This window comes from Falco cherrug, chromosome 15 (assembly GCF_023634085.1).
Source record: "Falco cherrug isolate bFalChe1 chromosome 15, bFalChe1.pri, whole genome shotgun sequence".
Classification (NCBI taxonomy): Eukaryota; Metazoa; Chordata; class Aves; order Falconiformes; family Falconidae; genus Falco; species Falco cherrug.
In genome coordinates, this window is record NC_073711.1 from 22699190 (window position 1) to 22712742 (window position 13553).

Below are 13553 nucleotides of genomic sequence, written 5' to 3' on the forward strand. Positions count from 1 at the left end.
GCAGGCGCGTTTGCACAGCACCACCTGCATGCCCGCAGCGGAGTGAACTCCCCCGGACCGGGCACAGCTCCGCAGGAAAGGGGGCACACACTGCCTCCAAAACGTGGGGACACCCCAGCCTGGCAAGGCTCCGGCTGCCGCAACACCCGAGGCGGCCCTGGTTTGGGGACACTATGCCCAGGCTGGCCTCAAGGTGGCACTGGCCACCTTTGTCCCCAGGATTGCCCTGCAGGGCTGGGGCGCAGCAGGGCAGCACCCCAGGGAGCGAGCAGTGCCGGGGCCGGTGCGGTCCCAGTGGAGCAGAGGGGCTGCCCTTGGGCTGGGCAAGGGGCCACGGCCCCCAGGGGCAAGGGGTACGGTCCCCGCGGATGAGGGGCTGTGGCCCTTGTGGTTGGGGAACGGTGATCCCCATGAGCGACAGGCTGCAGTCCCCACGGCCGAGTGTCCTTGGCCCCCACGGTGAAAGGGCTGTGACCCCATGGGTGGGATCCACACATCCCGTGTCTGGGGCGCTGCAGGTGGCCCCCGCGAGGGTGACGGGCAGGAGCACGGCATGAGCCCTGCAGGCAGCCCCTGGGCGGGCAGGGACACTGGCAGGGACCTGCGGGCTCCTGCACCCGCCTCCGCCCGCCTCCAGCCCTGCCTCCCCTGGGCACTTTGCTCCCAGCAGGAGAGCCGGAGCGGGCACACTCGGCACGGCCGGGCACGGCGGAGGGCAGCCCACAGCCCCGCCAGCATGGCCCCCAGCCCCGCGGGGGACAGGCGCTCCCCGGGGGTGCCCCACTCCTGAGAGCCACCCCAGCCCAGGTCCGCAGGTGAGCCGGGGCAGCCCACGCTTGGTGGAGAGCAGCAGCCGGGACGGCCTCGCCGTGGCCACGCACAGCCAGCCGGGCTCCGGGGTCCCCGCAGGGAGCAGCTTGGGCCCTGCAAGGGATGGAGGTGGGATTCGCAGTGCAGGGTGGGCATCGGGTGGGGGTCAGCCAGTTCTCCCCATCCCTCCGCTGTCCCCAAATCCCTTGGTGCATCCTCCTCCCTACCGTGCCACTGCCTTCCTCCGTCACCAAGGGCCTTCATACTTCCCCCTGTGGCCACCTCCTCTCCTTCATCTGCCTCTCCATCCCCCAAATTGCTGTGCCCTCGCAGAATGAAGCTGCCCTCGGGCTGCTGCAGTTTAGCTGGATGCTGTGGTCTCCTGTCCTTCCCCAGGGAGACCGAGGGACAGGGACAGCCCAGCCAAGGGTGAAAGGAAACCCCCATCTCCCACCCTGCGGAGAAAGGGGGTCACCTTGGAGCAGGAGACATGATGGGCAGCAAGGGAAACACCCGGCCCCACTGGCATCCCCGGGGAGGAGGCACCAGTGCCCAGGCAGAGCAGGCAGATCGTGCTTTGGCTGCTCTTGCAGTCAAAGGGAAGGATCGAAAAGAAATTAGGTCATGCTTTCCTTGCGCCGGGGCTTTGGCTGCATGAACCACGTGGCGATTAGGGACAAGGGTCCTTGTGCAGGATGTTTTGCATAATTTTCCCTTGTTTTGCAATTTCTAAGAGCTTAGGCGAGAAGAAAAGCCCTGTTTTTCCCATGCTCCAGCAGCAACTGGTCCCAGGCTCACCCAGCCCCATGTCCCTCACCGGCTGCTCGCTCTCCTCCGAAGTCCTCTCTCGTTTCCCCTCTCTCCAGCTCCTGCCTGCTATGTCACGATCCCCGATGGTCTGTCCCGTCCTGCCAGTGGGCAGAACTTTGGCTCCGGAGGAGAGTCTTCGGCGCTGCCTCATTCATTTCATTGGTGTCTTTTCAACGCTCCTTTAAATGCCCCATGCAGGAAGCTTAGGCCAGCTGCTGGGGCACCCTGGGTTGGGGGCACCCGGGTCTGGGGCAGCTGCTGGCTCCCACTGGGACCAGTGCCGCCTGTGGGACCAAAGGACGGGTTCAGGCTGGGCACAGCTGCAGGGCTGGGAGCCAGGGCAGAGCTCCTGTTCCCGCGGCAAAGGGCCAAGCGCAGCATGTGCCCCCAGCTGCATGGCCCCGCGGCTGGCCCCTGCCCCTTCCCACTGGCAGATGGCATCATGGATGCTCTGCAGGTCCCCTTGCTGCCTCCCAGGACGTGTGCAGGAGCCAGCCTGCGGGCACCGTCCCAGCAGGATGTTGCTTGCCACGGGCAAGGGATTCCCCAGCATCACAGCCCTCCTGCATCCACAAAACGGGCAGGGCCGGAGCAGCCATCACCTCCCCTGCTCCATGTCCTTTCCCTGCAGCGCCTTCCAGCTCCTGCTCCATCTGTGAGCCTGAACGCTTGGCTCAGACCTCACTGCACCTGCGGTCAGTCCCTCCTGGAAAAGCCCACGCTAGAGAGGCTGTGGCCAGGGAGAGCCTTGCTGGGGGTGTCAGGGAGCAGCAGAGGAATGGATGTGGTGGTGACGTGTCCTTGGGGCGGACTGACACGAATCAGCAATTTAAACTACTGATTTTGATCATGAGCAAGATGAGGAAGCAGGAAACCTACTGAGATAAAGCTTGCCAAACGTCATCTTCTTTTGCGTTATATTGTGGTGGTTATCCTCCAAAGAAGCTTGCTTAGGAATGGCTAAACTGCACTCTGAGCACTGACTCTTCTGGGGCTTCATCAGCTGCCAGAAGCCATGTACCTGTGCTCTCCTCCAAGCAGCTCAGCACCACACGGCTGCTCACGCTTTTTCCTTATCCGTTTCTCACACCAGACTTATTTTTTTTTATTTATTGGCTTCTTCATACATAGTTGTTTGTTGACCTATGCCATGGACATTGGCTTTGGCCACTGAACCCTGCAGCACCTCCGGTCCGGCTGGGCTCAAGGCTTCATGCTCACTTGCACTCAGAGGTTAGAAGAAAACAAATCTCCTGGAGCCTCGTGTCCTCAGCAGCATCACAGCCCGGGGGAGATGCAGCCACTGGGCTGGGACCGCCACGACCAGCACAGTACCCCATGGGACCACCACTGGCACCAGCGCTCAGCGGCTTGGGGTTTCCTACCAGCTGGATTTCCCTCCTGGTTCAGGGAGAAGAGAGCAAGTTCTTTGCACTGTTAATGTTTGATCAGGACCTGCCTGTTGCTCTCTGAACTCATCCTTGTAATAAAGCCAGGCAGCTGCCGGTGCCAGCCGCAGCGGGAAGGAAGCTGCAGGGTGTTTGATGTGAGCCCGAAGCTGCAGCTCAGCCCACAACTCAAACAGAGTGCGGAGACAGATGCATGTGGGGCGGAGCGGCTGGTCTAGCAGCCACCTGCCTGCTGATTCATTTGTGATCATTTCTGTAAAGCCAGGGATCTCTCTCCAAGTGAGATGGATTTCATCTCATCTCCAAGGGAGGAGATGGATTTCAGCTCAGCTGACCCCGTGGATACACCCTATGGGATATTCGTGCCAACGGTGCTTGCCATGAGAAGCTGTCAGGCTGCACATCTCCGTGGTGAAGGCAAGGGGCAAACAGGATGATGATGATGATGATGATGATGAGGGAGCCTGAAAGAACACAGCTTTCCATCTTGTACCACTGACACCAGCATCATGCACATCGTCTCCCTGAGCCCCGAGCCCTCCTCCGTCCCGGCACCCATCGCCTCCTGTGTGAGCTTTGGACCAACAGAAACTGCAGACGCACCAGCACTCCCTCCATCAGTTACGGTTTTGGCTACACCCTGGTCTCTGCTGGCAGCGTGGCTGATGCTCCTGCTCCCAGGTTACTCATCTGAGCATCCATCCTCAGCTGGCAGAACCAGCCACTCCAAAATCGCTTCACCAGGGATGGTGGCAGGCGTGGAGGGGCCAAGGTGCGAGCAGCCTTTGCTTGGACACCACGATGGCAGAAGCTCCTTCTTCCCTCTGGACGAGTGGGCTCTGAACTTGAGATGTTCCGAGAGGCAAATGCAACCCTTGGACAGCTTGCCCTCACGCCTTGGCCGGGGGGCCTGATTTTCCAGGAGGAGGCAGATCCCAGTCTTTGATCCCAACTCTGTGCGAAAGGAAACGTCCTGCCTGCCTTGTGAACTTGCACTGTCTTGAGCTGGAACTTGGCTCTGGCGCAGCCCCTCTCCACGGGGCTTAGATCATCCCTCTCCTACGGAGAATACCCAGCATCTGGAGGCCCCTCACCGTCCAGGGACACTCTCTCCCAAAGGCTCCTTTAACAGCCCCCTGAGGATCTCCCTGGGCCATAATACTCCCCCAGACAAGCCTTTCTTCTCCTCCCGCCTTTCTTCTGTCAAGGAGCCCCCTGGGACGAGCAGCATTGTCAGGATGGTGCCAATTAGGCTGAATCGGCTTCCAAGAGGCTGCGCTGGCACCGGCCAGGGGCTGCTGTTGCTCATAAAGGTCTCATTGTTCGGCGCGCCGTGGGGCTGCTGGCCGGCGGGGCCGGCGCGGTCCTCTGTCTCAGGCACGCTTCCCGGCTCCACGCGGTGCTGGTGTCACTGGCGCTGCTCAAAGGGATGATTAATGGGTGTCATTGCGGGGGCTGCGAAGGGGAGGATTTGTCAAGTCCCCCTTGGCTCCCCGTGAGGCTCGAACGCACGAGCTGAGAAAAACCAGAGAACCATCAAAGTGGCCGGAGCTCCTGGAGGGGGGGGGAAATCTGGCAGCTTTGGCTCCCTTCCATGCTTTGTGCCTGACAATGGTCGGGATCAACGACTAATACGCTTTTATTAACGTCTCCCCTAGATCTGGCTCAGAGAACATGGCCACTTCAGTGAGGACGTTCCCAGTTGCCCTGTGGACACCGACTCTGGCTCCCTGGCCAGGAGGAAACACCACCACAGTGGCAGAAGCAAAGTGCGTCTTCAACGAGGAGTTCAAGTTCATCCTGCTGCCCATCTCCTACGGCATCGTCTTTGTGGTGGGGCTGCCCCTCAACTCCTGGGCGCTGTGGATGTTCATCTCCAGGATGAGGCCCTGGAACGCCACAACCACCTACATGTTCAACCTGGCCGTCTCCGACACGCTCTACGTCCTCTCCCTCCCTACCCTGGTCTACTATTATGCCGATCGCAATAACTGGCCCTTTGGGAAATGGCTCTGCAAGATCGTGCGCTTCCTCTTCTACGCTAACCTCTACAGCAGCATCCTCTTCCTGACGTGTATCAGCATCCACCGCTACATGGGCATCTGCCACCCCATCCGCTCCCTGAAGTGGGTGAAGACCAAGCACGCCCGCATCATTTGTGTGGGTGCCTGGCTTGTCGTCACCATCTGCCTCATCCCCAACCTCATCTTTGTCACCACCAGCTCCAAGGGCAACAGCACCCTGTGCCACGACACCACCAGACCTGAGGAGTTTGACCATTACGTGCACTACAGCTCCTCCATCATGGCCCTCCTCTTCGGGGTCCCCTTCCTGGTGATCGTCCTCTGCTACTGCTTGATGGCCAAGAGACTCTGCAAGCCCAGCTTCTCCAGCCCCAGCCCCCGAATGCCCTCCTACAAAAAACGCTCCATCAAGATGATCATCATCGTGCTCACCGTCTTTGCCATCTGTTTCGTGCCCTTCCACATCACCCGGACCATGTACTACACCTCCCGCTACTTCCAAGCCGACTGCTCGACCCTCAACATCATCAACTTCACCTACAAGATCACTCGGCCCCTGGCCAGCATCAACAGCTGCCTCGACCCCATCTTGTACTTCATGGTCGGGGACAAGTACCGGGGGCAGCTGCGCCGGGGGCCAGCTCAGCGCCTCCGGCCTGTGCCCACATGTGACCTGGCCTTGGTATCCCCCTCCATGGAGAACATCCTGGGTGGCAGCCACGCTGCCAGTGACAGACGAGGGACAGCACAGAGCGGAGGCGGGTGCTGAGGGGCCAAAGGGGGTTCCAGTAACTTCATCCCTGGTCTCCACAAGGTGCAGCCCCTCTAGGCTCTGCGCGGGCACCCTGGCACCCCCAGGTCCCCAAACCCGACCCACTCTGCAGGGGCAAAGGCCTCAGGGCTGAGGGCTGGTGGCCATGGGGCTCATCCCAGCCCTGTCCTGGGCTACCATGGGAGGAGGATGCTGGTGCCACTCGGGGCAGGACAGCCACTGGGCACCTGTGGGGGTGGGAAGGATGCTGAGAAAGCCATTCTGGGGAGGCAGGCTGGCGTCCCATCCCAGGGCACTTCTGGGGACACGTGGGGGCTGACAAGTGACTAAAGAGAAGGGACACTGGTCCCTCCCTGGGCACACACAGCCCTTTCAGTTTGCTCAACAGTGACATGTGGGGACTGGACTGAACCTGGGGACAGCGTCAGTGCTGGGCCCCCGCGTACCTGGTGGAGGTTCTCGGGGACATCCCCATCACTGCTGGCCTTGGGAGAGGCGGGGAGGGACGTGGCACAGGGCTCTTGCTGCCCATCACTCCCCAATAAAGCCCCTTTCCCCTTTCTCTGTGCTCAGGCCCATTTCTTCCCACGGCAGAAGAGGGATGAGATGCCCACCCTTACCCTGGAAAGCGTTTGAGAGCAGAGAAAACCCACCCACCACCTTAAATGCTGGTGCAGGTTGAGAGCAAAGAGCTGGAATGGTGACACCCACTGTGACCTGTGACGGAAAAGTCCTCAGGAATCTGCCTTTATGGGTGTTTGCTTTCCAAATGTTTACCCAGCCCTTTTGTTTGACCAAGTGCCTGCGCAGAGGAGCACAGCAGAGATGACTATCATCGGTGCTGCTGACTCTCCCACGGGCAGGGATGGGACAGGGCTGTCCCCATCACAGGGAGTCCCAGGTGGGGCTGCCCCCCACTGCCTCCCCACAAGTCCTGCCAGCACATGCCTAGGGAAGGGATGCCCATAGCATCGTCGGGGTGCCACCCCCCGGGCACAGTCACACACAACCACATCCCACCAGGAGCTGCACAGGTCACCTGGGGAGGGAGAAAGCCCCAGGGATGCCACGTGCCAGCCCTGCATCACCATTCCACCAGACAGTGGTACCCAGTTTGCCCCTCACTCACCGCTCAGCTGAAAACAGAGGAGACTTCCCTCCTAAACCCAGTTAGCCCAGTAAGAGCAACTGCCGCCCCTCACTTCCCATTATATCCGACATGGCTTAGGTGGACCCAGGAGCTGTTCGGTTGCACCCGAGCAGTGCAAGGGTCCCCACCATGCATGCCCCCAGCTCTGGAGATGGGGGTGCCAGGGAGGGGACAGAGGCGGGTGGCAGGTCCACCCGCATGAGGAGTGCGGGGGTATGGCTGCAGTGCTGCCGATCGTGCCCCCCAGCACACACAGGCAGCCGTGGCGTGGTTGGAAATCTGTATTGGGTATAGAGGGAGCGGAAAAGGCTCAACTGTGGCCAGAGCAGCGCCCACCCCTTGCTCAGGACCACACGGTCCTGGCTGAGGCCACTTCCAAGGGTGCCCAAATCTGGGAGTGTCCCCGATTCACTCCAGGGGAGGATGTCTCCCCAGCCTGGTTCCCGGTTGCTATTGGGACGCCACCCCAAGGAGCCCATCTAATTCCCTCCTCCCATGACACCCCCCTCCCTCAGCTTGTGGTGTCCTGCTTATCATGGGGGGACCACAGCCATTGCTGGCCCCCAGCCTTGCACCAGCTCTCCCCATCAGCCCCACATCCTCGGGGGATGGCTGTGTCACCCACAGCCCCTCCAAACCCCTTTCAAGGCGGGCCCCCAATCTTCCCTTCCCCTTGCCTCCTCCCACCTCCTGCTCAGGTTTTTCAGATGGAGAAGCAGAGGGCTGGAGTGGCAACCGTCCCCCATGAGTCCCCCAGGCCAGGCTGGCTGAAATCCCCACCCGCAAGAGCCGGCTGCCCTTGTGAGCCAGGATCTGGCCACCGGCGCTGGCCATGCTCAGAGGATGTGCAGCTCGTCCGTCTCCGACAGCCCGTACTTGGTCTTGTTCTCATTGAAGAGCTTGAGCAGGGAGCAGATGTACATCTCGTGGTACATGTCCACCATCTCGCAGCTTGGGTCCTCGATCTTGGGCACCATCACCGGCTCCCCCACTGCCGGGAGGAAAGGGAGGTCAGGGCAGTAGCGCAGGGAAGTGCTTGGCTCACTGGGGACACGAGCGGAGGGCTGCCTTCCCGCACCACCCATCGTGGGGCATCCTCCTCTCTGCCCCTCCACCTTCTGGGGGGCCCCTCCGCCCCAGCGGGAAATGCTCACCCACGGTGGTGATGGGTCTGGCATAGGGGAGGAAACCCCGGGACCGGACGGAGGTGAGGCCCCGGCCATAGAAGACGCAGGGAGCAAAGCCCATCATCTTCTGGAAGCGCTGCTGAATGCTCCTCATCCAGCTGCCTTCCTCAAAGACCACCTGGCGGAAGAGGTCATTCTCCCCAAAGGAGAAGGAGGGGACAAGGTAGGCCCTGTGGAGGGGACACGGCGGGCAGTCACGGTGTGCCAGGACCACCAGACCCCTGTGGCAGCAGTGGCGGCAGTGCCCATGACGCACCCGTGCTGCAGGGCCATGCGGACAAAGCCCTTGCGCTTCTTCAGGATGAGTGTGGTGACACCGGGACGGCAGGAGAGCGACTCAGCTGCGCCGCCAATGACGATGGCCACCGCGTTGCCGGTGCCATTCTTGGAGAGCAGGTACCCAATGGCACGGCGTGTCACTGGGCACAGGCCTGCAGCGGAACAGACCGCTGGTGCTGTGGGACTGCCTGCCTGCGCTGTGCCCAGGGCCGGGGACCTCACAAGGGACCATGCCCGGTGGGACCCCGCAAAGACCATGGCGGGACCCCGCACGGGACAGTGCAAGGGCGCCCCCTGCTGCGGGAGAGCCCCCAGGGAGGGATGGGTTCCCCAGGCTCCCAGCCCTGGGGGCAGGGCGCAGGCAAAGTGCAGGCAGGGTGGGGAGAGGGTGCAAGCAAGGTGAGGGTGGAGTTCAGGCAGGGCACAGACAGGGTGCAGGCAAAGCACTGCTCCTGCCCTGTCTGCTCCTGGGGGGCACAGAGGCCAACAGTCCCAGGTTTCCCGTGGATGGGACCGGGGAGTCCCCCTGGAGCCCCTCTGCCCATGGGCATTGCCTGCAGCGGGCAGAGTTGGGCAGGAGTGGGGCAGGCAGGGGGTGCGTCCCTGGGGCACCCACTCAGCTCAAGCCAGCGCAACCAGCTGTGCCTGCAGGGCTGCCTGTGAGGGTAGGGGGCAGGCAGCTGCCCACCCTGCTGCCCACGGACACTCACCCCCACTCATCAGGTACTCCCTGAAGATGGGCAGGCGAAAGTTGCCGGCCAGGGTGGTGAGGAAGGGCCGGATGCCTGGGAACATCTCCCCGAAGCCTGTCGAGCCCGTGATGAAGTTGCAGAAGGCGCCGACGCAGAGGATGCCATGGGGGTGGGAGCCGATGATGTAGTTGTGGCTGGGGGACAGGTCGTGCGTCTTCACCAGCTGCGGGGACGAAAAGGGGTCGTGGGGACGTAACGGTGGCACATACTTTTGGGTGGTACCACCACCATCACCTGCGTGAATGTCCCATCCCGGCAGCCCAGCTCCCCGCGCCATACCTTCACAGGGAAATAATCCCGAAAGTGCCTCCACACAGGCCATCGCCGCAGGCACGGCAGCCTCCTGCCACCTGCAAACCAGGGAAGGACCCCAGGAGATGATGCCCACCCTGCTGGGCACATCTCCCCATGGATCTGCCATGTCCTTCTTCCGCCATGATGATGATGGAGAAGAGGAAGGAAGGAGCAGGTACAGTGTGGTGCTCCCCATTGGGCATGCTGGGATGGATCCGGAGAAATGGGGGACGCTGCACCCCATCCTGCTGCAACAAGGGAGGAAGGGGGAACGGTGCCCATCCCCACCTTTCTCTGGTGTGTCCCAGTCGTAGATGATCCAGGCCAGGTAGAGCGCAGAGATGGGCCAGAAGCTGGTGAACACCAGGTAGATGAGGAGCAGCAGGCTGACTGTTCCTGTGGAAGCCAGGGAAGGGGGTGAGCAGACACGCACCCACCCCACCAGGACCCCCCGCAGCCCCCTACTCACCCAGCAGCAGGAAGCTGAGCACCCACTGCAGGACAGAGAGGAGCTGGAGCCAGGAGCGGAGGTCCCGCTGCGAGGGCCAGGGTGCTGTGAGCAGGGTGTGCAGGGCGGTCTGGATGCTGGCACGGCTGCCTGCGGGGAGGGACACGGCGCCCAGCCCAAAATCGCACGGATTGCACAAATGCTGCCCCACCGTGCTGGCAGGGGGGTGAATCCAGTGGTACCCACAGCTGCCAGGGTTGGGGTATGGGGGCAAGACGGGATGTAGGATGTGAAGGATGAAGCTGGACAAGGAGGAATGTGATGGGGTGGGATTAGGTGGGGGATGCTCATGCCCCCTCCAAGCAGGGGGCAGCTGGCAGGCTGGGCACACCTAAGCCCAAACGGGCTGGGTGCACCAGGGGAGCTCAGCGCAGCAGCAGCTCCCGCACCAGGCCGAGCTCCCCAAGGGCCAGGACCTTTCCCGTGACCTCCTCGTTCAGGCTCACAGAGAATTTGGGGCTTTCTCAGCTGGCATTGCAGGGAGGTGCGGGGCAGCATCTGCCTCCCAGCAAGCAGCAACGACAGCGGCCAGGGGCTGAGCCAAGGTGGCCAAAGCTGGCCATCCCCATGGCCATCCCCACTGAGCCTTGGCTCCCGTGAGGGACAGTCCAGCAGCCTGCAGCCGCTCCACTCCCCCCACCGCCCCCTTCCCTCCGACTGACCTTGGTGAACCATTAACTGCCCCGGGCCAGGAGCCAGGATCCAAACTCCACATGCAGCCCCATCCCTACTCCCCGAAACAGGCGCACGGCACCAGTTCGGCCAGTACACCACTCCTGGTCAAAGGTCCACTGTAACTGAGACCACCTGTCACAGCCACCACTGAGACTGCAGTGAGCTACCTCTTGCGTTACAAAAGCCTTGTTTTCCCAAGAAAACAACCCAAAATCAGCATGCTGGCCAGACAGAGATGCTCAAGGTGAAATGGGAGCAGACCTTTCCCCACGGCTCCCCAGGCCAGGGACCCTCAGGCCCGCAGCAGGACCCCCAGGGCAGAGGAGAACCACCAAACCCTGGTTCAGGTGGCTGGTGGAGGTTCAACTCTTCCCAGGCTCAATCCAAACCATGAATGAGACAACTGAAATAAAGAAACACTGGAGCCACCACCCAGCACCAAAAAATTGTTTCTCCTCTCCCCCAAGCAGTGTGCCATGCTCTAAGCGATCCCTCCCGCCTGTCCCCGCACACCCGGCAAGGCATCCCCAGAAGCTCCGCCGCCATCAGTTTTCCAAAGCACCATTTCTTTTTTCCAGGGAAGACACAGAGCTCTTGTCTAGCAAACTTGTGTCTACCAAACAGTTGCTTTTTTTAGTTGCTTTTTTCTAGCTCTCCCCTCAAGCACTCCATCAATGCCCAGACCGCAGACAGAAAATGGAGAAACCCCAGGGGCTCTGCTGCCGGCCCTCGCCACAGCCTCTTCAAACCCAGAAACTCAGACTCTGCAGCCCGGAGCAGCAAGGAAAGACGAAGGGGAATTTGCAGCACTCCAGAGCACCTTGCAGGAATAACGTTACCGAACGCATTGTCAGAAATTTCTTTCCTGTTGAGCAACCGTATGTTTTCTTCTGGCGCCGCTAACCCCAAATTGCTCCGAACACCTCCCTTTCCCCTAAGCAGCCTAAAGCAAATACACAATAGTGACAACAAACGCTCATTGCCTGACCAGCTCCTCGCATTGCCGGAGCATCAGAAACCATTCAAACACACTTTGGAAATATCTTACCACTAAGATTTTGGGAACAGGCTGCAATAATTGTTTTCATGGTGGCAAGCCCCGCGCCAGACTCCGCTTCAGCAGGTTGAAAGGTGAGTTTGGAAATACCGGAGGGCGATTGATTGTGTATCCAGCTGCCTTAATCAGCTGATCCAAGGTAAACTGTCTGCTGCAGAGGGGAGTGGACCTGCTCTGGCCCCGGCTTGTAGAACAAGAAGAGCTGATGGTCCTCGGGAGGACAAGGAGTGACGACAAGCGGTGAGAGCCTGCCGTCACGAAGGGCAGTTGCTGCTCCTCAGAAAGGTACTTCTGCCAGCACCAGTGGGGGCTCCGGGGGGGGGGGGGGGGGCACCTTCCTCTGGGGAAGGGTACTGTCCATGCTTTGGGCATGTCACAAACCGCTGTCATGTTCTACTGGTGTGACTCCCCTCCAGAGCTGCCCAAAAATGTCACCCCAAAGGCTCCTGCTCCATGGTACGGGACCACGGCCCGCCAGACAGGCTCTGACCGCCATCCCCAGCACCATCCCCTCCTCTTCCACCCCCAAGGGGGGTGCCAGGGCCAGCTAGCCTGCCTGCTAGCCCAGGAAGTCTGGAGTGCTGCCTGGAGAAGATTAGAGGTGGGGAATGAGAAGAAAAAGAATGAGAAGAAAACTAGTGCGGCACAAAAGCAGCACTGAGATGGGCCTTCAGGCCAACAGCCAATGGAACAGTAAAAATGCACAGGAACTAATTCAGCTGAGCTACTTCTCAAGATCTACCTCTCCAGAAATTTTCACCAGGAAGAGGCAGCTAACATCAAATGTAAGAAAGGAATAAATGCATGTATAGAATTGCATGTGTTGTTGAAGCAGAAAATGTGTTTCACAGGAGGTCTGGAACGCACAAAAACTCATTGTCTGCTCTTGTAGATCGTAGAGACTCAGTACCTGGAAAAAAAGGGTTCGCTGCAGGCTACAACTGATGTACACCTGTGAAGCAAAGAGGACCTGCAATTGCTACATGTGAAACATCTAATCTTTCCTGCAGCCTACCTGGCCCCTCACACGTGCCTGAATCACGCTAAGAGGAAAGAAAAAATCCAAATTCCTTCAACATCCCACTGTCCCCAGAGATAAGGGAGCTGATGAACCCAACTGTGCCAAATCAAAGACAATAAATGCCTCGTGGCCTGCTCCACGTAACACTGCCACATGCACAAACAGCAGCAATAGTTTGTTTGGGTTTTTTATACCAACATTTGTAACAGGTTTAGAACAACTGCAATCACAGCTGCCAGCCCATGCTGGGCAATTTCAGAGCTTCCAGCCACAATTCCTCACTTTCTTGCCCAGTAACACGCCTGCCACGTGCCAGGTCAGTGCCAGGTACAGCAGACCAGACATACCCTCTCTTCTCACTCAGTTCAGAATTAGGGCCAGCAGCTATTTAAACTAGCTTCAGAGGAATCCAGAAAAGTTTTTCACCCCTTCATGGTTATTCTGCAAGTAGATTTCAAAGCACACTGACAACTAGTGCACTACTTTGCTTTGGAACACGGAACTGTTTGTCCCAGTGTTGGTCCCTGTAGGGCTCCGCAAGAGGGTCCGGAGTAAACACACATGTTGCACGTTACTTCGTGTATGCTATCACACCATGCAGATCCTCCATCACACTAAGTAAAAGGACAAACATTTCTGTTAAGGCATTTGTACTATGTGTAGTATCGGCACTTCAAGACATTGCCCTCAAAACACCTCATGTACTTAACACAAAAAATCCTAAACACTTCAGTGCGCCGCTCTGGGAGGAACAGTGGGATGAGCCTGCGGAAAGGCCACCGAACACCCGGCTGCATACAGACCT

At 59.7% G+C, this 13553-nt stretch overlaps 2 protein-coding genes across 4 annotated transcripts; one reads left to right on the plus strand and one right to left on the minus strand.

The window, feature by feature from the left end:
• The first annotated feature begins 683 nt into the window (after nt 1–683).
• On the plus strand, nt 684–6385 carry P2RY4 (pyrimidinergic receptor P2Y4). 3 transcript variants are annotated; one of them, XM_055727283.1, is made up of 2 exons: nt 684–815; nt 2752–6385. In XM_055727283.1, exon 2 carries the CDS (start codon nt 4704–4706, stop codon nt 5820–5822), a length of 1119 nt encoding a protein of 372 aa, XP_055583258.1. In that variant the 5' UTR covers nt 684–815; nt 2752–4703; the 3' UTR covers nt 5823–6385. The 3 variants fall into 3 exon arrangements, with proteins under 3 accessions (XP_055583258.1, XP_005441037.1, XP_027663619.1); XM_005440980.3 differs by having other exon boundaries at nt 4688–6385; XM_027807818.2 differs by lacking the exon at nt 684–815 and adding an exon at nt 830–939 and having other exon boundaries at nt 4688–6385.
• Nucleotides 6386–7242: 857 nt separating this feature from the next.
• LOC102057990 (diacylglycerol O-acyltransferase 2-like) lies at nt 7243–11925 on the minus strand. The gene is made up of 8 exons (XM_027807820.2): nt 11719–11925; nt 9957–10085; nt 9776–9883; nt 9473–9543; nt 9152–9356; nt 8419–8593; nt 8130–8332; nt 7243–7966 (listed from the first exon to the last, which is right to left on the minus strand). Exons 1-8 carry the CDS (start codon nt 11756–11758, stop codon nt 7812–7814), a joined length of 1086 nt encoding a protein of 361 aa, XP_027663621.2. The 5' UTR covers nt 11759–11925; the 3' UTR covers nt 7243–7811.
• Between the last annotated feature and the right edge of the window lie 1628 nt (nt 11926–13553).